Source organism: Nerophis ophidion, linkage group LG01, assembly GCF_033978795.1.
Source record: "Nerophis ophidion isolate RoL-2023_Sa linkage group LG01, RoL_Noph_v1.0, whole genome shotgun sequence".
NCBI classification, from domain to species: Eukaryota; Metazoa; Chordata; class Actinopteri; order Syngnathiformes; family Syngnathidae; genus Nerophis; species Nerophis ophidion.
This window is the reverse complement of record NC_084611.1, coordinates 73,211,616-73,238,883: the sequence shown is the minus strand read 5'-3', so window position 1 is coordinate 73,238,883 and position 27,268 is coordinate 73,211,616. Positions and strand designations below refer to the sequence as shown.

The following is a 27,268-nucleotide window of genomic DNA, read 5'->3' as shown; positions in this document are numbered from 1 at the left end:
TATTTCAATAACTGTCAAATAAAAATGAACTGCATAATAGGAAATCAAATAGTGTTCGTCCTTCGCTATGTGGTAGGTTACTACGGACGTTATCTCCTTTTGTTGACTTTTTTTTTGCACCGAATGGAGATGTTGAAATGCGGAGTAAGCACTCTTCATTCTCTAGCAGGTGACTTTTCAAATGATGCTACATATTAGCAGTGATGCTACTTTTTGTAGCTATGCTTTTGCCCCACACTTGACAAATTACGGTTGTCTGTTCGACATATTCCCACTTGAAGCCAAACCACTGCCAGACGATGGACCCCCTGCTGTTTTTCTTGGGAAATAATTCTTCCTTCATTTGTTACCAGATTCGCACCTTCTTTCTCTCGTATTACCACTCGCACGGCTCCTCTAGCATCACAACTAACGTTACCCATGCTGCTACCTCTCTGCTCCATGACGGCATATACGTTTATGACCTATGACCTGACAGTATGTGATGTATGTAAAAAGGTACACTTGCTGTCTGTGAGAAGGAGACACAATAGGAGTGGGAAGAGCCTGTAGTGTATGGCCAACAGCTAAAAGAAACTGCGTGAGAACGTATACTCGAAAATCACGATAGTCATTTTCTATATCGCAAACCCGCGATATATTAAGTATATCAGTACATCGCCCAGCCCTAATTCCAACCTTTGATGATGACTGCCAAGCAGGAAGGTAAGTGTCCCCTTTTTATAGTCTTTGGAATGACTCGGTTTGAACTCATGACCTACCGATCTTAGGGTGGATACGCTCACCACAAGTCCACTGAGCAGGCCTTACTGCATGTACTGTAATTATTACAAACCAGCTGTTTGATTATAATATGCATCTCAGTTGACGTTTTGATTACGAAAATTTGGAGGTGTTGAAATCGCCATGTAAAATCGCTAATGCTAATCAGTAGCATGTATATGGCGAAGTCAATGTAAATTTGCATCGAGCCAGCGCATTTTGGATGAGTGAAACCTTCCTTTGTGTTTGAGCATGTTCTATCAGGTATACATGCTTTGCTGGCTTGGAAAATCACTGATAGGCAGTTTGGGCTTGAGTGCTTGTTTCCCCACCAAGTAGTAGTGCTGGTGCCTAGTCTGCAACCGACCCTGATGTCATGTACAAAAAAGGTATCGAAATATGGCACCGTTTGATTTTACGTGAATCAATACCTGGTAGTATTAACAATATTTGGTTACCTATAGAGGGAATGTATTCGGTACCCATCCCTAATCACAAACCGTATGAGGTTCAGCATGCATACATATAGAGCTAGTACATCTACCGTGTATGCATACATACAGGTGGAGATTTAAAATCTTTACCTGATACTGTAGAATACAATCAGGCTCTGATGTAATGCTCTGCGGAATGTTCCCCCTTTTTCCAAAACTGCAATGTTTGCATTGATACTGAGTGACAGCTGAATGTAAAGGTACAGTGAAAGTCTCAGTACTGACTGTGTTATATCACTAGAATATGATGCAATCTATTGTGAATTTTAAATTAGGGCTGGGCGATGTATCGAATATACCAGATATATCACGGGTTTGACTGTGCGATATAGAAAATGACTATCTGTTAAGATCCGTACTCGGATCTTCTCACATTATTGTTTATTGTTCCAGTTTTGTTTTCATTCACCGTTCGACCCTGTTATTTCCTGTTTAGTAAGTCACCTTGGTTATACATTAGTTTCACCCGCTCCTCGTTTTCGACACACACCTGTTTCTCCTTGATTACTCCCTTTATAAGCCTTCCCCTTTTCATTATTCTTTCTGGGACTCTAATTTGCTGTCATGCAACTGTACATCTGGTATGTTTTTCTCGCTAACCCATTTGCCATTTTAGCTCTCAATCAATCAATCAATCAATGTTTATTTATATAGCCCCAAATCACAAATGTCTCAAAGGACTGCACAAATCATTACGACTACAACATCCTCCGAAGAACCCAAAAAAGGGCAAGGAAAACTCACACCCAGTGGGCAGGGAGAATTCACATCCAGTGGGACGCCAGTGACAATGCTGACTATGAGAAACCTTGGAGAGGACCTCAGATGTGGGAAACCCCCTCCCCCCCCCCCCCCCCCCCCCCCTCTATGGGACCGAAAGCAATGGATGTCGAGCGGGTCCAACATGATACTGTGAAAGTTCAATCCATAGTGGCTCCAACACAGCCGCGAGAGTTCAGTTCAAAGCGGATCCAAGACAGCAGCGAGGGTCCCGTCCACAGGAGACCATCTCAAGCGGAGGCGGGTCAGCAGCGTAGAGATGTCCCCAATCGATACAGTCGAGCGGTCCATCCTGGGTCCCGACGAGCGGTCCATCCTGGGTCTCGACTCTGGACAGCCAGTACTTCATCCATGGTTATCGGACCGGATCCCCTCCACAAGGGAGGGGGGGACATAGGAGAAAGAAAAGAAGTGGCAGATCAACTGGTCTAAAAAGGAGGTCTATTTAAAGGCTAGAGTATACAGATGAGTTTTAAGGTGGGACTTAAATGCTTCTACTGAGGTAGCATCTCGAACTGTTACCGGGAGGGCATTCCAGAGTACTGGAGCCCGAACGGAAAACGCTCTATAGCCCGCAGACTTTTTTTGGGCTCTAGGAATCACTAATAAGCCGGAGTCTTTTGAACGCAGATTTCTTGCCGGGATATATGATACAATACAATCGGCAAGATAGGCTGGAGCTAGACCGTGTAGTATTTTATACGTAAGTAGTAAAACCTTAAAGTCACATCTTAAGTGCACAGGAAGCCAGTGCAGGTGAGCCAGTACAGGCGTAATATGATCAAACTTTCTTGTTCTTGTCAAAAGTCTAGCAGCCGCATTTTGTACCAACTGTAATCTTTTAATGCTAGACATGGGGAGACCCGAAAATAATACGTTACAGTAATCGAGACTAGACGTAACAAACGCATGGATAATGATCTCGGCGTCTTTAGTGGACAAAATGGAGCGAATTTTAGCGATATTACGGAGATGAAAGAAGGCCGTTTTAGTAACGCTTTTAATGTGTGACTCAAAGGAGAGAGTTGGGTCGAAAATAATACCCAGATTTTTTACCGAGTCACCTTGTTTTATTATTTGGTTGTCAAATGTTAAAGTTGTATTATTAAATAGAGGTCGGTGTCTAGCAGGACCGATAATCAGCATTTCCGTTTTTTTGGCGTTAAGTTGCAAAAAGTTAGCGGACATCCATTGTTTGATTTCATTAAGACACACTTCCAACTGACTACAGTCCGGCGTGTTGGTCAGCTTTAGGGGCATGTAGATTGTGTTTTGTTTTACATTTTGTGCCTTCGTGCCAAGTGTAGTTTATGTGTACTTCCTAGCTCTCACGCTGGCGTCTTTTGTTTGCCTTTTGTTAGCACCAGTGATTCTGTTCATTGCACCTTTTTGGCGAATAAATCTGTTACATCTTACCTTTGTTGTGTTCATCGTTTTGTCGCATCCTCGAGGGAATCGAACCCGGCACCACGATGCCAAACAGACGTTACAATATCGTGATATTCGAGTATATGTTCTCACGCAGTTGCTTTTTTCTGCAGACATTACACTGCATGTGTTTCCCACTCTTTCTTGTCTCTCCTTCTCACAGACTTAAACAAGCGCACCTTCTTACATACGTCACGTGTGCAACCTCACACACTCCCGCGGAGCAGAGAGGTAGCGACATGGTAACATTAGCTGTGGTGCTAACAGTGAGGTGCGGGTGGTTATACGAGAGAGAGAAGGTGTGAATCTGGTAACAAATGCAGGAAGAATTCATTCCCAAGTAAAATAGCGCGGTATCCATTGTCCGGCGGTGGTTTGGCTTCAAGCTGGAATATGTTCAACATTTTTGTAGCAAAAGCATTGCTACAAAAAGTAGCGGCACAGCCAAAGTAGCATCATTGGAAAAGTCACCCGCTAGAAAATGAGTGCTTAAAACTCTGCATGTCAACATCTCCGGCAGGTGCCACACTACTAAATGCCGGAGCAACTATTTCCAGATCAACACCGTATGAAAAAAGAAAATTCAACAACAGAAGACTATAACCTCTGCAGGAACCTATTATGCAGCTATACCAGCTTTACAATGAATTGATTAAGGTGGACCCCGACTTAAACAAGTTAAAAAACGTATTCGGGTGTTACCATTTAGTGGTCAATTGTACGGAATATGTACTGTACTGTGCAATATATTAATAAAAGTCTCAATCAATCAATCAATCAAAGCTCATTTTTATTTGACAGTTTTTGAAATATCTTGTGTGACATAATGAACAAAAATTGACGTTTTTATGTTTTTAACTATTGTGGCGTTCTGTACAAAAAGTGCACTTTAATTTAGTGTTGTTTTGATATGTCATCATAGTGACATTATGCACAAAAGTGCACTTAATAGCTCTTTTTAAAAAGTCTTTGACAATCTTGCACTTTCTGTTTTGGAAATGACATGAATGTTTGTGCCACTGCTTAATAACTGTTTAATAAATACAGTTTTGGTAAATTGACATAGTTGTGATTTCCCTCTCAGCATGAAAATTTAAAATGAGCATATATTAATGCAGTTTAAACAAGAATGTTTTAATGTAGACATACAGAATCATCATACTGGTGTGATTATATGTCTCAAGTCTTAATTCAAGGCTAAGGCAAAATATTGAGATATATATTGTTTATCGAGATATTAATTAAAAGGCCATATCGCCCAGCCCTACGTTAAAGACCTACTGAAACTCACTACTACCGACCACGCAGTCTGATAGTTTATATATCAATGATGAAATATTAACATTGCAACACATGCCAATACGGCCTTTTTTAGTTTACTAAATTGCAATTTTAAATTTCCCGCAAAGTGTCGTGTTGAAAATGTCGCAGAATGATGACTCGTATGATGACGCGTGCGTTTGACGCCTCGGGTTGTAGCGGACAATATTTTCCAGCCCCATCCAAGCTATAAGTAGTCTGCTTTAATCGCATAATTAAACAGTATTCTAGACATCTGTGTTGCTGAATCTTTTGCAATTTGTTCAATTAATAATGGAGAAGTCAAAGTAGAAAGATGAAGGTGGGAAGCTTTTAGCCTTTAGCCACACAAACACACGGTGTTTCTTTGTTTAAAATTCCCAAAGGCGAAGCTTTACTATGGAACAGAGCGGTCAAGCGAACATGGATCCCGACCAAATGTCAACCGGCAGTTTTCGGTGAGAAAATTGTGGTAATAAGTTTGCTCTTACCGGCGACATCTTTTTTATATCAGCGGAGCTTCCAGCAGCGTGACTTGCCTGGGAAGACACTGGGTCAACACACGTAACCGTGGCCTCACCCCTCCGACTTTAAAGGTTCTATTTAATCTCACTAAAACACTAACACAATAGGCAGATAAGGTATTTTTCAGAATTATCATAGTAAATGTGTGTAATAACATCTGCAATCACCTTCTTTTTTTTTTTTTTTACTTTTTTGTTTTTTTTACTAGTCCTTTAATCTCAAGATCCTCATCCACGAATCTTTCATCCTCGCTCAAATTAATGGGGAAATTGTCGCCTTCTCGGTCCAAATATTTCGAGCTAGGATTATAAACAATGTGAGGAGCTCTACAACCAGTGACGTCACGCGCACATCATCTGCTACTTCCAGTACAGGCAAGGCTTTTTTATTAGCGACCAAAAGTTGCGAACTTTATCGTCGATGTTCTCTACTAAATCATTTCAGCAAAAATATGGCAATATCGCGAAATGATCAAGTATGACACATAGAATGGACCTGCTTTCCCCGTTTGAATAAGAAAATCTCATTTCAGTAGGCCTTTAAATGCATGTTGGGAAAAAAGCTTTGTGTGCCTCAGTCATTGTTTCAGGCCCACTTCCAGGTTCCTGCATGAGGCTGACATGTATCAACTCGCTTTCACACCTTGAGAGCAAATGAGATGATAAATCACCACGTTGTTAAACTACAAAGTACCAAACAATGGAAGTATGCAGGAGAAAAAAACTGTTGCTCGACTATTTGTGCTGTTCCAATGCCTTGCTGGTCTCGATAGTGTTGGTCTTAAAGGGGTCATATTATGATTTTTTTTTCATATACATTCAAAACACTTCCTTGTGCTCTACATATTTACATAGATGACCTGTAATGGTGATGTTTTGGTCACAAGTTTGCCTAAATGTCAATAAAGACCCCTCTAAAGACGTGTCCTGGCTGTCTCTGTAAACAAGTTGTTTTGGGAGGCTGTCTTCTTAAATGCAAATGAACCCTTTCAGACATTTTTGTAGTTTTTAAAGAACTACGTCCGGCAGTACACAGATTAATCTAATCATAGTTATGTAACACGAAATGCTAACAATGAATAGAATATAGTACAGAACACGGGTAGGGAACCTATGGCTCTCGAGCCAGAAGTGGCTCTTTAGATAACTGCATCTGGCTCTCAGATAAATCTTAGCTGACATTCCTTAATAAACGATAAGTAATGAATGTTACCTCTGGTAATCACAGTGTTAAAAATAATGTTCAAAATATAAAACATTCTCAGGCATTTCAAGAAGTCGCATTAATGGTAAGACGTATGTTATTTATTAGCTTAAGAATAAAGAATAACAATGTTGTTAAAAATAATAGGAGACTTATTACACTCTAAAAATTTTGGTCTTACTTAAAAATGCTCGCATTTAGTTGTATTCAGTGTTAAAAAAATATTATATAGCTCTCACGAAAATACATTTTTAAAACATTTGGCTTTCATGGCCCTCGCAGCCAAAAAGGTTCCCGACCCCTGGTATAGAATATAAAATATAATATATCTTTATCGTCATTGTACAACAAAATTGTAAGCAAAAGAAATTTAGTTCAAATTCATAATATCACAAAAACATAAGAACATAGATAAATAGATAAAAATACATAAAAATACCAAGCACACAGCTCACATGCACAGTCATTTATATTCCTGTGTTCAGCGACACTATTGCTCTCGGGTAAAGTGTTCTTAAATCTGTTTGTCCAGCATTTTATTGTCCTGTATCTCCTGCCCGAGGGTAGCAGTTCAAAAAGTTTACTGTATGTCCATGGTGAAATGGGTCCCCTTACGATGTTTTGGGTCTTTTTGATGCACCTGGCACTGTACAGTTCATCCAGGGTTTCTCATAGTCATCATTGTCACTGTCACCGACGTCCCACTGGGTGAGTTTTTCCTTGCCTTTATGTGGGCTCTGTACTGAGGATGCCGTTGTGGTTTGTGCAGCCCTTTGAGACACTTGTGATTTAGGGCTATGTAAATAAACATGGGGGGCTAGAGAGGATGCAACATCCTAACATATCATTACAAATTGTCATGTATTGACTGTTTTTGGACTTACCTTTTCATTGTAGCCAACGTTGCCATAAATTGTGAAAACTGTCTGTGTTTGTATGTAGTTTTGGGTAAATCCTTCTGTATATTTCTCATCGAATAAATCACGGGTCTCAGCCAAGGTCTGTGCTTTAAGCGTCTTGCTGGGCCCTGCGCCCAAGTCGGTACTATTTCATGAAACAACTGATTAGGTAGGTGTGTCTTTTTAAGATGAGGTTGGAGGTTGTTTTCGTTCTGTAGTTATTACAGCCAATAACAGAAACATTTAGGTTATTGGGTTGCATTTTAGCTGGGAGTAACATACAACATGAATAAACATAGTGGAGATGCTAGGAAAGCATGCATGTGTATGTTCCTTGGTGTCGCAATGACAAACTATGTCACAATTATTATTGGCAAATCGAAACGACTCGTTTGGAACAAGTCAAACAATTGTTACAAGTATCATGGTTTGAGTTCAAAATGTCGACACTTACAGAGCTCCAAAATAGACACAACAGACACAAACAGGCACCAACAGTCAAGAAAAGTGGGTTTAATATGAACAAATGGTGTCGAAAAAAAACATATTTTCAAATGAACCGTATTTGTCAGAATTCTTAATCGATAAAAAAAATGTTAAATCAATTTTTAATGTATTCATTTTTTTGATCTGTTCTGTCCAGTCCAGTCCAGTAAATCATATTGTTGAAGAACCATATTTGCTGTGAATATTTACTTTGGAAAAGAGAAGTGTGGGATACTTCTTTTGTTACCGTATTTGTATTTTACTTTATTAAATGTTTGGGTAGAATTTTGTTTGACAAAACCATTTTTCTTTTATGTAATATAAAAATGTATCAGGGCTGTTTATTTTATGGAGGAATGTATTTAATCATAGAGCTGTCACCCATTGTTATTAAAAAAATGTAGTGATTTTGAATGAAAACTCAATTGGATATGCGATATGATTGTTAAGTTTAAATATTTGCGGTCTGACTCTCAGCTAGCTTTATGTATATATATATATATATATATATATATATATATATATATATATATATATATATATGTATATATGTATGTATATGTATATATGTATGTATATATATATATATGTATGTATATATATATATATGTATATATGTATGTATATATATATATGTATGTATATATATATATATGTATGTATATATATATATGTATGTATATATATATATATATGTATGTATATATATATATATATGTATGTATATATGTATATATGTATGTATATATGTTTGTATGTATGTATATATGTATGTATATATATATATATATATGTATGTATATATGTATATATATATAATATATATATAAATATATATATATACATTTATAATATATATGTATGTACATATATATGTATATATATATATAATATATATATAAATATATATATATATACATTTATAATATATATGTATGTACATATATATGTATATATACATATATTAATATATATATATGTGTGTGTATGTATATATATATATATATATATATATATATATATATATATATATATATATATGTATGTATATATATATATATATATATATATGTATATATATATATATATATATATGTATATAATATGATTCATGATTCATGGTCCGGATCATGCTTTCGTTATGTTCTGTTAGTAGTTCCTGTTTATGTGCACTCTTGTTTGTTTTGGTTGCCATGGTTGCAAATGATTTTCACCTGCCGCTGGTGTTCGGACGCTCACCTGGCTCTAATCAAGAGACTATTCAAACGGCCTTTGCCAGTCAGTCGGCCTGGCGTCATTGCTTGTTTTCAGGTCTGTTTCCATAGTCATGCCAGTTGTTTCATGCCACAGTTTGTTTCTTGCTATGCCAAGGGGTCACCAACCTTTTTGAAACCAAGAGCTACTTCTTGGGTACTGATTGATGCGAAAGGCTACCAGCTTTACACTTTACATTTTAAGTGTATGTATATATATATATATATATATATATATATATATATATATATATATATATATATATTGTCATTTGTAAGTTACATGTAAGTGTAATTTAAACAAGAATAGCTAAATAAATAAATATATATATATATATATATATATATATATATATATATATATATATATATATATATATATATATATATATATATATATATATATATAGAAAAAATGGGTATTTCTGTCTGTCATTCCGTCGTACATTTTTTTTCCTTGTACGGAAGGGTTTTTGTAGCGAATAAATGATGAAAAAAAAACTTATTTGAACCGTTTAAAAGAGGAGAAAACACGAAAAAAAAATTCAAATTAAATTAACCTAAATGAACCAAAATATGACTTATATTTTTGTGTAAAATATTGGACACAGTGTGCTGTCAAGCTTATGGAATGCGATGCAAGTGTAAGACACTATTGTTCATTTTTTTTATTTTTTTGTGCAAATGTTTTTAATGATAATATCAATGAGGGATTTTTGATCACTGCTATTTTGAAATTGTTACTAATATTGATAATATTCATTTTTGCTTCACTACTTTTAGATTGTACCTTGTCATGTTTGTGTGTCCTCAATTGCTCTGTTTATTGCTATTCTGAATGTTGCTGGGTTGGGTCTGGTTTTGGAATTGGATTGCATCGTTATGGTATTGAAATAAAATAAAAATAATAATTAAAAAAACGGCCAGCGGGCGACCCATCTGGTCCTTGCGGGCTACCAGGTGCCCGCGCGCGCCGCGTTGGTGACCCCTGCCATAGTCTATCCTAAGTATCTACTTGAACTCCAAGTGCGATCAGCCCTGTTTTCTGTTTTTTGGACATTTTTAAGTGAAGATCATTAAATATTTTCCTACCTGCAAGCGTTGTCTCCGGAATAGTCCGTTTGCATCCTGGGAGAATATATATATATATATATATATATATATATATATATATATATATATATATATACAAATATCTGATCTTTCCGAGTGAAGTTAGGGGATCCAGTGCATAGAAGACGGGACATTATGAACCTGAATTATTGAAAAAATGTGTGTGGTCCGTACAATACATCTGTCCTCTTGACCCACAGATTCCTTGTCTGACCCTGCAGCTGTCTTACTACTCTTATGGTCCATTAAGATGCACACACAATTACTGGGACACCTGGCCATTCATAGACGAGTGATCAGAGGTCACTTGATGTTGGACTCCATGGTGACCTGCTGGCTCATCACCTCGTGTCCAACCGCAATAAATGAGAGAAATATTTTCCTTAAATTTAAAAGCACAGAATTTACCAAAATGTCTCAACCAGTTTTATGTGTAAAAATGATGTCTCTCCTGGAAGAATGTGTGTTTAATAACTTAATCAAGGACCTTCTTTTTCTTTACTTTTTCCCTTTTTACTTCAAAACATTTAGTTTCTCTAACCCTTTTACTTGTGTGTTAAATCGTTGGCAGGACAAAGTGGCTTGGGCAAGTCCACTCTCATGAACACGCTGTTCAAATCCAAGGTTAGCCGCAAGTCGGTTCAGCCCAACGCGGAGGACAGGATCCCCAAGACCGTGGAGATCAAGTCTGTCAGCCATGGTGGGTCATTGTCTCTTTTTGCAGCAATGATCGACTTTCAAATACTGAATGAAGGCTGGTTTTTTTTTTCTTTCTCCATGCAGATATTGAGGAGAAAGGCGTAAGGATGAAACTGACAGTTATCGACACTCCAGGCTTCGGGGATCAGATCAACAATGAAAACTGGTAAGCGGGGGTTGTATTTTGTCAGAAGCTCAAATGTGAACTCCCCCCGAAACAAATGCAGCCTCTAGCTAAACAACCACTGTATTTATTTAGGCCCCTTCCACACTAAGCCGTCCACCTACGGTTATCCAGGGTAAATCCCACCTAACCTTATCTTGTACACATACACACAATTGTCGTTTAAGACCCCCTCGCCCCGCCAGCACAACGCAACCTAGCACGTCATACTCACCTCAGGTGTTGCTTTGTGTGCAAGTTCTTAAACTTAACTTATCTGAACAATATCCACTGTTGTGGTTTTTCAAATAACTGGAATCCAGTGTGCTATGGTGCCCTATTGTAGTGAATCACTCCTGAGCCATCATCAATTAATCAAATGTTTAATGGACATGTGAAAGTAAACAATGTGATGAATAAAAATTTTACATAAATCAATCTAGGGATCTAGACATCTGGTCAGGACACTCCTCACTCTTTTGCCTTCACCTTCATTGGCCATTCGTTTTTGGTGACTTCATGTACTCTGGACCAAGGCATTGAGTCCGCGACATACATGGCGGACAATAACTGATACAGTCTGCTTTGCCTGTCCAGAAGCATTCGCCATTTTTCGTAGTCTTCCTTGACAGCCAGGTAATACAAAGCACCCGCTACATTTTTTTTTTATCACATCCACGGGAGCCCGCATTCACGTTGTCTCTCCTTCGACAAATGGACAAAGATTTTCAGTAAGTAGAATCAAAGCCAACCTGGACATTCGAAAGTTCTCTTGCCGTTTGAGATGTGTTGTATCCGAAATAGCTGCAATCGATTTCTCTGAAGGTATTCATGTGCGATTTCCACAAGCGACTGTACATGTAGAACAGGGGTCGGCAACCCGCGGCTCCTTGGCAACTCTGAAGAGACTCAGCTGCACAATCGCCGACCCCCCAGATTGTTGCGGGGAGATTCCGGAATCCAATGCCTCTCCCGGACATCACCCGGAGTCAACATTCTCCAATTTTCACTCTGACTACAATATTAAGGGCGTGCCGTGATGATATTACTCTTAACGTCCTCTTGAACGTCATCGCGCCCGCCATTCACGGAATGCTATTTTCGTCCTCTTGAACGTCATCACGCCCGCCATTCACAGAATGCTATTTGCGTGCCGACCGGACACATGCGTTTCGCTGCTTCTATCGGCACATGTATGAGATTGCAAGGCGTACTGGGTGACACAGAGTACACTGACGGTTGTGATATAAACAACTTTAACACTCCTACTAATATGCGCCACATTGTGAACCCATACAAAAGAAGAATGACAAAAACATTTCGGGAGAAAATCCTCACAGTAACACAACATAAACGCAACACAACAAATACCCAGAATCCTTTGCATCCATGACTATTCCTGACTATGCTATACACACCGCGAGCACCAACACACCCCCCCCCCTCCTTGCGTGGTTGACTTGGGCGGGGTTTGGTGCTCTCGGGGTGAATAACATAGTCAGGGTGTGTCATGGATGCAAAGGATTCTGGGTATTTGTTGTGTTGCGTTCATGTTGTGTTACTGTGAGGATTTTCTCCCGAAATGTGTTTGTCATTCTTCTTTTGTGTGGGTTCACAATGTGGCGCATATTAGTAGGAGTGTTAAAGATGTTTATATATCACAACCGTCAGTGTACTCTGTGTCACCCAGTATGCCTTCCAGTCGCGTGTGTGCATCTGCGGAAGCCTCTCACAACATGTTGCTGGACTGGCAAACAATTTGTACATGTTGTAGATGGTGTTTAAGGCAATGGCTTCATAGCATGCCCTTATTCTTGTCATCTGAGTGACCACTAGCAGATATTGGCGGGAATAGTTGCGGCTCCCATTGTCTTCCTCATTTTGTGAAACGGGTCGAAATGGCTCTTTGAGTAGTAAAGGTTGCCAAACCCCTGATGTAGAAGAAGGAGGAACACGGGGATGTCTCGCCTCCATCTTTCCAGTGGTTAGCTCCGAGTTACGAGACTGCTTTTTTCATATAAAGCTGGCTGTGGCGCGTTCTCCGAGCTCAGTTTGTAAACTATCAGTGAGTCCCATACAAGGCCAAGAGCCAGAGATTCACGAAATAGACGGCACACTTACCCGTGTAAAAATTTATCCAAGGAGGTGAACCTTAAACGATAAATTAGTGTGGCCGAAACGGGGCTTAGGCTGAATAATTATTCCTTTAAGAGTTTTCCAGCTTAGTGTAGACTTGGCCTTAGTGTTGAACCTTAGTGCTTACAAAACCACTTTACATAATCCAAAATACTTAACTAAATGGTTGTGTGATTGTAAACTCTTAGTGTGTCCTGTCCAAAATGATCTTTTTTTACAAACACTATGCAGAAGAACAGATAGTTAATAGCATTTTGACGCCAACATATTAAAATGTAGGGTGTCGTCCCGTCCCTCCCCCAAAAAAGAACAAAAAAAACAGAACCCATAAAAATGTTGATTAAATCCTACAAGGGTTCAGCAAATTGCTGGACATTGCTGACTTTATGCTTTGGTGTGTGTACGATCGTTCCTCTTTGGGGATTTTAGAGATAAGATGTTGCACAGAGTCAGACCATACTCTCTGAACTCAGTCAATGTGATGTCATATTATAATTTGCATAAGTGGCCACGATGCACGTATTTTCTTAAAAATTGTTTTTATTATCAACATGTTTTTTGTTACATTATATCGATTTTATGTATTTTTCCTTGTTTTTTTTCCTATAACAAGATTACACGCCTGGTTTATTTATACTGTATATGTTATTCTGGCCTCCCTTAATGTTGGAATGTAGTTTGGTAGATCAACAGTACTTTAAATCTGAGATGAGCTTGTTTGTCAACGAAACTACTGTAAAAGTAAGCCCACAAAGCACGTTGATATCGACATGAGGTACACATATGTGCAAGAATAACGTTAAATCAACAATACAGTTGGCTACAAACCAAAAAAACAACTCAATTTACATAGTATGAAGGTTGGCTTTTACAGTTAGCTTAATGGTAACGTATGATGGACCAGCTCATGGACAACAAAAATTAGCATTGTCATCTTTTTAAACTAATACACATTTTTAAAGGGGAACATTATCACAATTTAAAAAGGGTTAAAAACAATAAAAATCAGTTCCCAGTAGCTTGTTGTATTTTTAGAAGTGTTTTTCAAAATGTTACCGGTCTCTCAATATCCCTAAAAAAAAGCTTTAAAGTGCTTGATTTTCGCTATTTGCGATGTGACTATCCATTTCCCTGTGACGTCACACAGTGCTGCCAATGTAAACAAACAATTGCGAATACCACAGCAAGATATAGCGACATTAGCTCAGATTCAGACTCGGATTTCAGCGGTTTAAGCGATTTAACAGATTACGCATGTATTGAAACGGGTGGTTGGAGTATGAAAGTATTGAAGAAGAAACTGAAGCTATTGAGCGAATAGCTATTGACGCTCTTCATAGCCATAGCATGGCCGAATAGCTGCGTTAGCATCGCCGGTAAAATGTGCGGACCAAACGATTGGGACTTTCGCATCTTGTGACACTGGAGCAACTTAAATCCGTCGATTGGTAAGTGTTTTTTTCGCGTTAAATGAGGGTGGAAGGAAATGTAATATAGTTGCAAATGCATCTGAAGGTTATCCATACATCTCTGTGCCATGTCTGCTTTAGCACCGCCGGTAAATAGCATGTTAGCATCGATTAGCATAGCATGTTAGCATCGATTAGCTGTCAGTCAACATCAACAAAACTCACCTTTGTGATTTCGTTGACTTTATCGTTGCAAATGCATCTGAAGGTTATCCATACATCTCTGTGCCATGTCTGCTTTAGAACCGCCGGTAAATAGCATGTTAGCATTGATTAGCATAGCATGTTAGCGTCGATTAGCTGGAAGTCACGCCACGACCAAATATGTCTGATTAGCACATAAGTCAACATCAACAAAACTCACCTTTGTGATTTCGTTGACTTTATCGTTGCAAATGCATCTGCAGGTTATCCATACATCTCTGTGCCATGTCTGTCATCGCCGGTAAAATGTGCAGACACTCCGGCACATTCAATGGGGGTCTGGCGGCAGACACTTTCGCATCTTGGGGCCAGTGGTGCAACTTGAATCCCTCCCTGTTAGTGTTGTTACACCCTCCGACAACACACCGACGAGGCATGATGTCTCCAAGGTTACAAAAAATAGTCGAAAAAACGGAAAATAACAGAGCTGAGACCCAATGTTTGCAATGTGTTGAAAATGAAAATTGCGGCTGTATTACCTCGGCGACGTCACATTCAGACGTCATCGCCTCCAGAGCGATAAACAGAAAGGCGTTAAATTCACGAAAATTCACCCATTTAGAGTTCGGAAATCGGTTAAAAAAATATATGGTCTTTTTTCTGCACCATCAAGGTATATATTGACGCTTACATAGGTCTGGTGATAATGTTCCCCTTTAAGTAAAATGATGTATGGGAAACAGGCCACCATGCAAAATTACTCTTCCTTGGAAGTCTATTCATGCACAAAGTCCACTTGGAGGAAAAGAAAAGAAGAGACAAGTAAATTAGCAGATTTATAATACATAGTAATGGTTCTGTATTTGTGGGTCACCCTGTACTTTGTATTACTATACTTTGTTTTTTTTACAAGGGGAATTTTTTCCTCTTGTGTGTTTTTTTTGTGGCAAAACATTTTCATAGTCAAATTCGTCGACTATGGGCGAAAATGTTTGTCTGTTAACATCTATGCTAGCAAGAGCACAGCTAATGGCGATCCCCACAAATATACATTTCATTTGCCACGTTTTTCTCCCCAAAAAAGCTAAAACCCTAAAACAAACAAACACTGCAGACATTGGATAGTTTAGTGAGGTCCTCTGATCTGCCCCGAAGTCAACTATTCCAAGACAACTCTAGATTTTACAAAACTACCACTAAAGGTTGTTTTTTTTTCAATGACTTTTTTATTGTAAAATAAATCAAATTGCCAAATAAAAAATCCAATACAGTTCAAACAGCTCAGCACATGTCATATTCCATTTTAAAGTTTGTACATTTTCAGAATATAATTGAATCAATCAAACGTAACTGTACAAAGTTGTTCAATTTGATGCAAACCCAAACGTTGCTCAGCCATTGAAGAGATTTTAGTGAGCCCTGTTGCATTTTACAAGTTGTTTCCATGGTTTCCTCAGTTGGCAGCCCATCATGAAGTTCATCAATGACCAGTATGAAGTCTACCTGCAGGAAGAGATCAACATTGACAGAAAGAAGAGGATCCCAGACTCCAGGGTGCACTGCTGCATATACTTCATCCCTCCCACAGGCCACTGGTGAGCACACACACACACAAGCTTGTTATCATTTGGAATGGGGACCAAGTTTTTGATTGTGGGGACCACACCCCTACAGGTTGTGGAGGCATGAAAAAATGAGGTAAAATGGCTCATACACGTGTTTAAATCTCTGGATTGATGAAGTAATGTGCTGATCATTCTTACTGGGGACCCTGGGGAAAAAGAGTTAATATGGTTCATGGGGACCAAATTTAAACAGTTTTGCATAATTCACACACATTTGTTCGTGACTACTGAGGACCATTTAAAAAAAAAAAAAAAAGAAAGAAAAAGGTTCAAATTAAATATGACATGATCTTCAGAGGGGTCTGCCTCACAATACGAAGGTCCTGCAGTCCTGGGTTCAATCCTGGGCTCGGGATCTTTCTGTGTGGATTTTGCATGTTCTCCCCGTGACTGCGTGGGTTCCCTCCGGGTACTCCGGCTTCCTCCCACTTCCAAAGACATGCACCTGGGGATAGGTTGATTGGCAACACTAAATTGGCCTTAGTGTGTGAATGTGAGTGTGAATGTTGTCTGTCTATCTGTGTTGGCCCTGCGATGAGGTGGCGACTTGTCCAGGGTGTACCCCTACTTCCGCCTGATTTTAGCTGAGATAGGCACCAGCGCCCCCTGTGACCCCAAAGGGAATAAGCGCAAGAAAATGGATGGATGATCCTCAGAACACAGCACTACAGCTTTCCTCTTATAGGAAGTTTCACCACTTAAATGTTAAAGCGAATCCTGCCTCTTCTGTGACATTACTGAAAATTGCTATTGAGCAATAATGAAGTTGTCTGCAAATCCAACTACCTTATATAGAAGGATTTAAAATTCTGAATGCGAATCATTCTTTAAGATAATAATGTTTTATTATCATGCTGTATGAAAATGTGTAAGGCAGTGGTTCTCAACCTTTTTTCAGTGATGAACCCCTGTGAACATGTTTTGAATTCAAGTACCCCCTAATCAGATCAAAGTATTTTTGGTTGAAAAAAAGAGATAAAGAAGTAAAATACAGCACTATGTCATCAGTTTCTGATTTATTAAATTGTATAACAGTGCAAAAATATTGCTCATTTGTAGGGGTCTTTCTTGAACTATTTGGAAAAAAAGATATTAAAATAACTAAAAACTTGTTGAAAAATAAACAAGTGATTCCATCCATCCATCCATCCATTTTCTACCGCTTATTCCCTTTCGGGGTCGCGGGGGGCGCTGGCGCCTATCTCAGCTACAATCGGGATCTTTCTGTGTGGAGTTTGCATGTTCTCCCCGTGAATGCGTGGGTTCCCTCCGGGTACTCCGGCTTCCTCCCACTTCCAAAAACATACACCTGGGGATAGGTTAATTGGCAACACTAAATTGGCATGGTGGGGGGTCAATCATGCTCTGGGGCTGTTTCTCTGCCTCAGGTACCGGGAATCTCCATCGCGTTCAAAGCATTATGAATTCTATTTCCTACCAGGATATATTAGCTGCAAATGTCATGAAGTCAGTGACGAAGCTGAGGCTTGGGAGACATTGGACACATCTTTATTTGATATGACTACAAACAAAATACGGAATACATGTCCAACTTACTAAAACACCAAAATTGTGTGGGGGTTGAATAATTTTGATCACAACTGTATATCCTTCCCTAATGCCCTACTGTGCAATATTACCCTTCGAGTGCAATACGTCCGACACTGATTGTTATTTATTACTTCGGTATTCTTGTCTTGTTCTGTATATTGCACAGTATTTTGTATTTCTATAGTGTTTTGTATATTGTACAGGATTGCTTATCATTTTTATTGGATGGTAGTCTGTTTATTTCAATTGTTAGTTTTTTTTCCTTGTGTTATTTATTTTACCCCATATTTGTTCCCACTACCGCACCTTTAGTTGGAGTCTTTAATTTCGTTATATGCAAATATAATGACAATAAAGTCCATTCTAGTCTATACATAAAACACACACGCACACACACACACGTCCAGCGTGATGCCTCAGCATGTGGCTAACAGCACACTAGTGTCTCCCGCTGCGGCGAAAGATGAATCGGGCCTACTGGGGATTTTTCCAAATCCATCAGTTGTACAGCGGCTCGCTCTCTTGTGACCACATGTGGAAGCCATTAGCTCCTCTGAGACAACCAAAGTAGAACTTGTAGAATCACATTTCGTAAAAAGCAGTGGGATGGGACCCTGTCGAGCTGCTGCGGCGGGAAGTATAGTCAGCGCCTTTTTGAGCAGATGCAATAGTTTTGTCATGAAGCACTGCTTTTAAATGCACTAATTAAAACCCATTTAGAAATGGGCGTCCTAAAAACACTCACCACCCCGCTGACATACAAAGTGTGAACACTAATATCACCTCATGACCTTTCAGTGCTGGTTCATATTTCCATCCAGCTTGATCCACTTAAAACCTTCCCCACCAGAGCAGCGACTGTGGGTGTATTTGTGTGTATGTTTGACATCCTCCCTCATCGTGTGTTCATGTCGCCACAGCTGTTGCTTCTGGAATGTGTGTGTGTGCGCTTATTCTTGCACTGAGGACAACACTATAACTACGCTGCGTGGAAGCAAGGCACTATGTCTTGTTTTTGAAGCGAAACAGCGTTCATGCCAGTGTTGAAAGTAGTATTTATGTTTGTCCCCCCACCCCCGCTGACAGAGGCGGCTGGCACACTCCACACTATGTCCATACACAGTGTGGAGCCGCTCCCATAAATTGATATAATTCCCCCGTTGTGGAAAATATACAACATCAGTGTGTGAATGTGTTTGTGAATGTGGAAATAGTGTCAACGCGCTTTGAGTACCTTAAAGGCCTACTAAAATGAGATTTTCTTATTCAAACAGGGATAGCAGGTCCATTCTATGTGTCATACTTGATCATTTCGCGATATTGCCATATTTTTGCTGAAAGGATTTAGTAGAGAACATCCACGATAAAGTTCGCAACATTCGGTGCTAAGAGAAATGCCCTGCTTCTACCGGAAGTCGCAGACGATGTCCGCGCGACGTCACGGGTTGTAGGGCTCCTCACATCCTCACATTGTTTACAATCATAGCCACCAGCAGCTTGAGCAATTCGGACCGAAAAAGCGACGGTTTCCCCATTAATTTGAGCGAGGATGAAAGATTTGTGGATGAGAAAAGTTAGAGTGAAGCACTAAAAGAAAAGGCGACGGCTCCGGGCGATTCAGATGTTATTAGAAACATTTACTGGGATAATTCTGGAAAATCCCTTATCTGCTTATTGTGTTAATAGTGTTTTAGTGAGATTATAAAGTCATACCTGAAAGTCGGAGGGCTGCGGTGAACGCCAGTGTCTCTGAGAGAATCCAATGGAGGAGCCAATATCAGAGCTGCCATTTTGACAGCTGCAGGAGGAGGTTGCATAATCAGTTTAAGTCTCCGGTAAGAGCCGACTTAATGTCACAATTTTCCCATCCAAAAACTTGCTGGTTGACATGTGGTAGAGAAACATGTTTTCTTGACCGCTCTGTGTTAAAGCTTCACAACAAACAAAAGAAACACCGGCTGTGTTTCGGTTGCTGAAGGCAGCTGCAATCCGCCGCTTTCCACCAACAGCATTCTTATTTATAGTCTCCATTATTAATTGAACAAATTGCAAAAGATTCAGCAACACAGATGTCCAAAATACTGCGGAATTATGCGATGAAAAGAGACAACTTTTACCCGTGAGTGGTGCTGGGCTGAAATGTCCGCTCCAACCAATAACGTCACAAGCACGTCATCATTCCGCGACGTTTTCAACAGGATACCTCGCGGGAAATTTAAAATTGCAATTTAGTAAACTAAAAGACTTTTGACAAGAACAAGAAAGTTTGATCACATTACGCCTGTACTGGCTCACCTGCACTGGCTTCCTGTGCACTTAAGATGTGACTTTAAGGTTTTACTACTTACGTATAAAATACTACACGGTCTAGCTCCATCCTATCTTGCCGATTGTATTGTACCATATGTCCCGGCAAGAAATCTGCGTTCAAAGGACTCCGGCTTATTAGTGATTCCCAAAGCCCAAAAAAAGTCTGCGGGCTATAGAGCATTTTCCGTTCGGGCTCCAGTACTCTGGAATGCCCTCCCGGTAACAGTTCGAGATGCCACCTCAGTAGAAGCATTTAAGTCTCACCTTAAAACTCATTTGTATACTCTAGCCTTTAAATAGACTCCCTTTTTAGACCAGTTGATCTGCCGTTTCTTTTCTTTTTCTTCTATGTCCCACTCTCCCTTGTGGAGGGGGTCCGGTCCGATCCGGTGGCCATGTACTGCTTGCCTGTGTATCGGCTGAGGACATCTCTGCGCTGCTGATCCGCCTCCGCTTGTGATGGTTTCCTGCTGGCTCCGCTGTGAACGGGACTCTCGCTGCTGTGTTGGGTCCGCTTTGGACTGGACTCTCGCGACTGTGTTGGATCCATTGTGGATTGAACTCTCACAGTATCATGTTAGACCCGCTCGACATCCATTGCTTTCCTCCTCTCTAAGGTTCTCATAGTCATTATTGTCACCGACGTCCCACTGGGTCATTATTGTCACCGATGTCCCACTGGGTGTGAGTTTTCCTTGCCCTTATGTGGGCCTACCGAGGATGTCGTGGTGGTTTGTGCAGCCCTTTGAGACACTAGTGATTTAGGGCTATATAAGTAAACATTGATTGATTGATTGATAAACCGGCCGTATTGGCATGTGTTGCAATGTTATTATTTCATCATTGATGTATAAACTATGAGACTGCAGGGTCGGCAGTAGTGGGTTTCAGTAGTCCTTTAAGGTAGAAAAGCGCTATACAAGTATAACCCATTTACCATTTACGGTAACACTTTAGTATGAGGAGCATATTGTCATGTCTTTTTGATCATGTCTTGTTTGGCTATGTTCTGTTGACTTTGGACTCTAAAGTCCTTTTTTTTCACTCCCTTGTTTTGTTGCCATGGTCGCAAATTAAGTTCACCTGATTAGTGTTCGGCCACTCACCTGCTACCTGAACACTAATCACAGGCATTATTTAAGCCTGCCATTGCCGGTCAGTCGGCCTGGCGTCATTGTGTTTGTTTTATGCTCTGTTCTTGCCACAGTAAGTCATACTCGTTTTTCATGCCAAAGTTCATGCTGTTCTTTTCAAGCCCTAGTAAGTGTTGTTTGATTCATGTTCATAGTTTGTTTATGTGTTAGTTTTGTTCCTTAGCCCAAGTTGTGCCTCCGCTTTTTGTTTGTACCTTTTTTAGTTAAAATTAAATCATGTTTTTACCTGAAAGCCATGTCCCAAGTAGTCCGTCTTCCTTCCTGGGAGAACAACCCCGCAGTAAGCTTCGTGTTGGTATATTAGCTAATGCTAACGACGCTTGCTTGATTGCATTATGAATGCACATACAAATATGCATGACACCTTTCCAACATACATCACACATGGGACGATTTAGTACATATAAACATTTTTTGTTATATTGTGAAAATAACACTTTGCTGGAGTGATTAATGAAGAATCCATACATGTAGGAGAATAAGGAACTACACTTCTACTTATGGTTAAAAGCTCTAAAAGTGCACTGTAGCAATACTTGCCAACCCTCCCAATCTTCCCAGGAGACTCCTGAATTTCAGTGCCCCTCCTGAAAATTTCCCGGGGCAACCATTCACCCGAATTGCTCCTGATTTCTACCCGGACAACAATATTGGGAGCGTGCCTTAAAGGCACTGCCATTAGCGTCCTCTACAACCTGTCGTCACGTTCGCTTTTCCTCCATGCAAACAGCGTGCCGGCCCAGTCACTTAATATGTGCTGCTTAAACGCACACAAAAATGAATGCAATGCATACTTGTTCAACAACCATACATGTCACACTGAGGGTGGCCGTATAAACAACTATAACAGTATTACAAATATGCGCCACACTGTGAACCCACACCAAACAAGATTGACAAACACATTTCGGTAGAACATCCGCACCGTAACACAACATACACACAACAGAACAAATACTCAGAACCCCTTGCAGCACCAACTCTTTCGGGACACTACAATATACAACCCCGCTACCACCAAACCCCGCCCACCTCAACCCCGCCCACCCCACTTTAACTCCCCCATCTCCCGAATTCGGAGGTCTCAAGGTTGGCAAGTATGACTGCAGCACCTACAGTGAGAACTCAGTCCAAAAGATGGCGCCGTAGCACAAACAATAACACACCTTGTCAGCGTTATTGCTGTTTTTAAAACAAAAAAAAAATGCATGATGCTCGTCAGAGACAGAAAGTCCATGAATTAGCCGCGTTGTTTTATTATCACTGGAGGACGAGGCTCAGCATGTTACACACTGAGTATGGTATCAAGGCATGCTAATCGCTAAGTAAGCTGCGCCCAAGAAATAAGTGCTAAGTAAACTTTCTGCCCCTTCTAAAAGCACCCACAGAGGGCTCTGTTTGTGATGTTTAAATTAAATTACATTTTATTTATGTTAGCCTCTTGAGATGCAGCATCTCATTCTCAAGGGTGTCAAAACAAGTGACAGAAGAATGTTAATTTGCAGTTATAAACATACGTTTATTGATTTTTGTGTTTTGTATCCACCTTTTTGCAAATGCGTCAGTTACGCAATTTACTCGATTACGCTGCTGCATCGCCTCACCGCCACAAGTGGACAGGAACTAGTATTTAACTGTTCAGTATAATTCTGACAGAAAGTCCAATTTGGATGTTCAAGAAATTAAGTTACAACCATATTTTGTGTGCTCGTTGTATTGTCCTTGGTAAAGACGCCACATGTTTTCAGATAAGGAGTTTTCATGCAAGATACAGTTCTTGTCAGTGATGTGCCCTCAGGTCATTTTTTTTCCATTGACACACCAAGGCACAACAAACAGCAGAAAACATAAGAATAAATGAAACTCGGCGACCGATATTGACGGTAAAAAGTCGTTCTCGCAATTGTTGGATATGAATTCAAACCAAAACCAACCATGCATCACTATAGCTCTTGTCTCAAACTAGGTGTATGTACTCTCACCACCTGTTTGTAGTGTTGTAGTTCTTGTTTTGCGCTCTTATTTTGGTATTGATTGTCATGGCATGTACGGATGTACTTTGTGGACGCCGTCTGCTCCACACACAGTAAGTCTCTGCTGTCGTCCAGCATTCTGTTTTTGTTTACTTTGCAGCCAGTTCAGTTTTAGCTTCATTTTGCCTCAGTGTCTTTTCTTAGTGGCACTCGCCTTTTGTTTATGTTTGGTTTAAGCGTTAGATACCTATGTTGAAGAGGTTCATTTAGCCTACTGACGTGTATTTATAAATGGTTGATTTATATAGGCTAGTAAGGTAAAGTTTTGTACCTGACAAGTTTTGGCTACCTCGCTTCTTGCCGAAACTTGTCCAGTACAAAACTTTGCCTTACTAGCTTGTATAAATCAACCATTTATAAATACCTTTTTACCTGCAAACCTCGTCGTCGTTCCCATCAGCTACTTGCTGCCACCTACTGATATGAAAGAGTATTACACGGTTACTCTGCCGAGCTCTAGACAGGACAGACACTTAAAGGGGAACATTATCAACATTTCTGAAGGGTTAAAACCAATAAAAATCAGTTCCCAGTGGCCTATTTTATTTTTCAAAGTTTTTCTCAAAATTTTACTCATCACGCAATATCCCGAAAAACTGCTTCAAAGTGCCTGATTTAACCGCCGTTATATCCACCCATCCATTATCCTGTGACGTCACAGCGTGATCACACAGAAACAAACATGGGGGATAGCACAGAAAGGTATAGCGACATTAGCTCGGATTCAGACTCGGATTTCAGTGCCGTAAGCGATTCAAACAGATTACGCATGTATTGAAACGGATGGTTGGAGTGTGGAGGCAGTTAGCCAAAACGAAATTGAAGAAGAAACTGAAGCTATTGAGCCATATCACGACAGACAGCGGCACGAGAGGAAGCGCGGACGAATTCGGCGACCGCCTTCTAACCAAAGATTGGTATGTGTTTGTTTGGCATTAAATGTGGGTGGAGAGAAAGGCTGGATGCAAATATAGCTACAAATGAGGCATAATGATGCAATATGTACATACACTTAGCCTAAATAGCATGTTAGCATCGATTAGCTTGCAGTCATGCCGTGACCAAATATGTCTGATTAGCACACTCCACATAAGTCAATAACATCAACAAAACTCACCTTTGTGCATTCATGCACAACCTTATAAGTTTGGTGGACAAAATGAGACGGAAAAAGAAGTGGCATAAATCATATCGAGGGGGTTTACCTCGCTCGTCTGCGGGAACAGACTGCCGTCGTCCCTGAATAGCTCGCACTCGGGCATATTCAGTGGTGGTCTATTTTCCAATATTGCAGATTTCGTTGACTTTATTGTTGGAAATGCATCTGCTTTGAGTGTCACAGGATATCTACACATTCTTATGTGGATATCGGAAAAATAACAGAGCTGATTTGACTTGGTGCTTGTAATAAGATTGAGAAAATGGCGGATTGCTTCATGTTGTGACGTCACGGGTGAAAGGTCATCGCTCGACAGGCTATCAATCGAAAGGCGTTTAAATCGCCAAATTCACCCTTTTAGAGGTCGGAAATCGGTTAAAAAAACATATGGTCTTTTTTCTGCAACATCAAGGTATATATTGACGCTTACATAGGTCTGGTGAAAATGTTCCCCTTTAATTACTGGTTTGTAAAAAATATTTTTAACCGAGTTAGGTGAAATGACATAATCTCCCACGGCACACCAGACTGTATCTCACGGTACAGTGGTTAAAAAACGATGCGAGAACAACCATGATTGATCAGGACTATTTGGTCTTTGGTCACTTTGGTTATTACCTCATCATGCAAGCCTTTTTCCATCTTCGTCAGTTATTTACATTGTGGTTGCTTACATCACATTTTTGTTTCGCCTCCAATTGTTTTCCGGGGAAGCTTATTTTGTTCTGCAACCACAGACACATACGAGTTGGCCTGCAAACAATACCGTGGTGTATCTACTGTAGTGTACATCTCCTTGTGGAAGTTATTGTCTTTATAAAATTTGTTCATATGCAGTAAATATTCATGTAGGCTCACTCCTGCATATGTCTTAATGACATCTGTGATGCTCATGTAGTTAAATGCACGACTTCCTGTTGACACTTTGGTCGCTTTCAACCTCGTTTGTTTTCAGCTTATCCTCTCTTCCAAAGATGCACCTCAATCTTTCAAGACACTCCTTTTCCCTCCCGCTAATTGAACCGCGAAAATAAAGTTAGTAGTGGAAGTCGTCATAGTAGAAGCAGAAGAAATGGAAATAGTAATAATAATAGAATAAATAGAAGCAGTTGCTCTCATGATCCTTTGTCCAGATCATGTTTTTGTTATCTTCTGTTAGTTTTAGACTCCATTAGTTCCTGTTTTTGTGCACCCTTGTTTGTTTTAGTTACCATGGCGACTTATGATTTTCACCCCCCTCTGGTGTTCGGGACGTGCACCTGTTTCCAATCAACAGACATGATTTAAGCCCACCTTTGCCAGGCAGTTGTCCTGGCGTCATTGGTTTCATGCCACAACTTCATGTTGTGCAATGCCATAGTTATGTTAGTTGTTTAATGCTACAGTAAGTCTTGTTTGTTCTATGTCCATAGTTCACGCTAAGTGTTAGCGTCTATGTTCATCATTTTATTTTATCATTTATTTTTATTCCTTTCATGAAAATGCATATTTACAAGCCACGTACAATTGACACTGTCATTGTTTTTTTTGTTTTTCTTTCTTATACATTTCCATGATCAGAAAGGTTTCTTTCCTGCCTTAAGTTTTTGGTTCTATACCTTCTCATGCGAACGACACGCTTTCCTTTTGCTTTAGTTCTTGTGTTTTGTGATGTGTAGTATTGATTAATGAATGAATATGTTCCTACCTTCAAGTCCTGTCCAGAATAGTCCGTTTGCATCCTGGGAGAACAAACCTCGCAGTAAGCTGCGAAAACCACGTTATGACAGTTGCACTAGAAAAAATAGAAGAACAATACATAAAATTAGTAATAGTGTTAGTAGAATAAATAGTCATAGTAGAATAAATAGTATTGGAAGAAAAAAATAGAAGTCGTTGTAGTATAATAATAAGTAAGAAATAGTAATAATAATAGTAGTGGGAAAAGAAGTGGTTGTAGTAGAAGAAATAGAGGTAAAGATAGAAGTAGGAGAATAAATACAAATAGTACTATTAGTGAAGTGTGAAGTGAATTATATTTATATAGCGCTTTTCTCAAGTGACTCAAAGCGCTTTACATAGTGACACCCAATATCTAAGTTACATTTAAACCAGTGTGGGTGGCACTGGGAGCAGGTGGGTAAAGTGTCTTGCCCAACGACACAACGGCAGTAACTAGGATGGCACAAGCGGGAATCGAACCTGCAACCCTCAAGTTGCTGACACGGCCACTCTACCAACCGAGCTATGCCGCCCTAGAAGAAATAGTAGTAGTTGTAGTAGAAGTACGAAGTAATATAAGTAGTAGCACAATAATAGTATTAGTAGAGAAAATAGGAGTTTTAGTAGTAGATATGGGAAGTTGTAGTATTAGAAGAAAATGTAGTACCAGGAGTTGTAGTAGTAGAAAAAGGAAGTAGTCCAAAAAATTGTAGTACAAATAAAAGTAGGAGTAGTGGTAGAAGAAATGGTAGTAATAGTCAAAACAGTAGAAATAGGAGTAGAAATAGTATTAATAATGGAAGTAGTAGAAATAGTAGTAATAGCAGGAGAAGAAAGGGAAATAGTAGTATAAATAGAGTAGTAATAGTAGAAGAAGGAATG

At 39.7% G+C, this 27,268-nt stretch overlaps 1 protein-coding gene across 8 annotated transcripts in view; it reads left to right on the top strand.

Moving 5' to 3' along the window:
• The window catches only part of LOC133559232 (septin-9-like), a 236,503-nt gene that overhangs the window by 201,831 nt on the left and 7,404 nt on the right, over positions 1–27,268 (top strand). For all 8 annotated transcript variants that reach the window (XM_061910816.1, XM_061910807.1, XM_061910840.1 and 5 more), the window contains 3 exons: positions 10,814–10,942; positions 11,026–11,107; positions 16,311–16,448. In XM_061910816.1, coding sequence (XP_061766800.1) covers positions 10,814–10,942; positions 11,026–11,107; positions 16,311–16,448 — 349 coding nt within the window. The remainder of the gene's footprint in view (positions 1–10,813; positions 10,943–11,025; positions 11,108–16,310; positions 16,449–27,268) is intronic.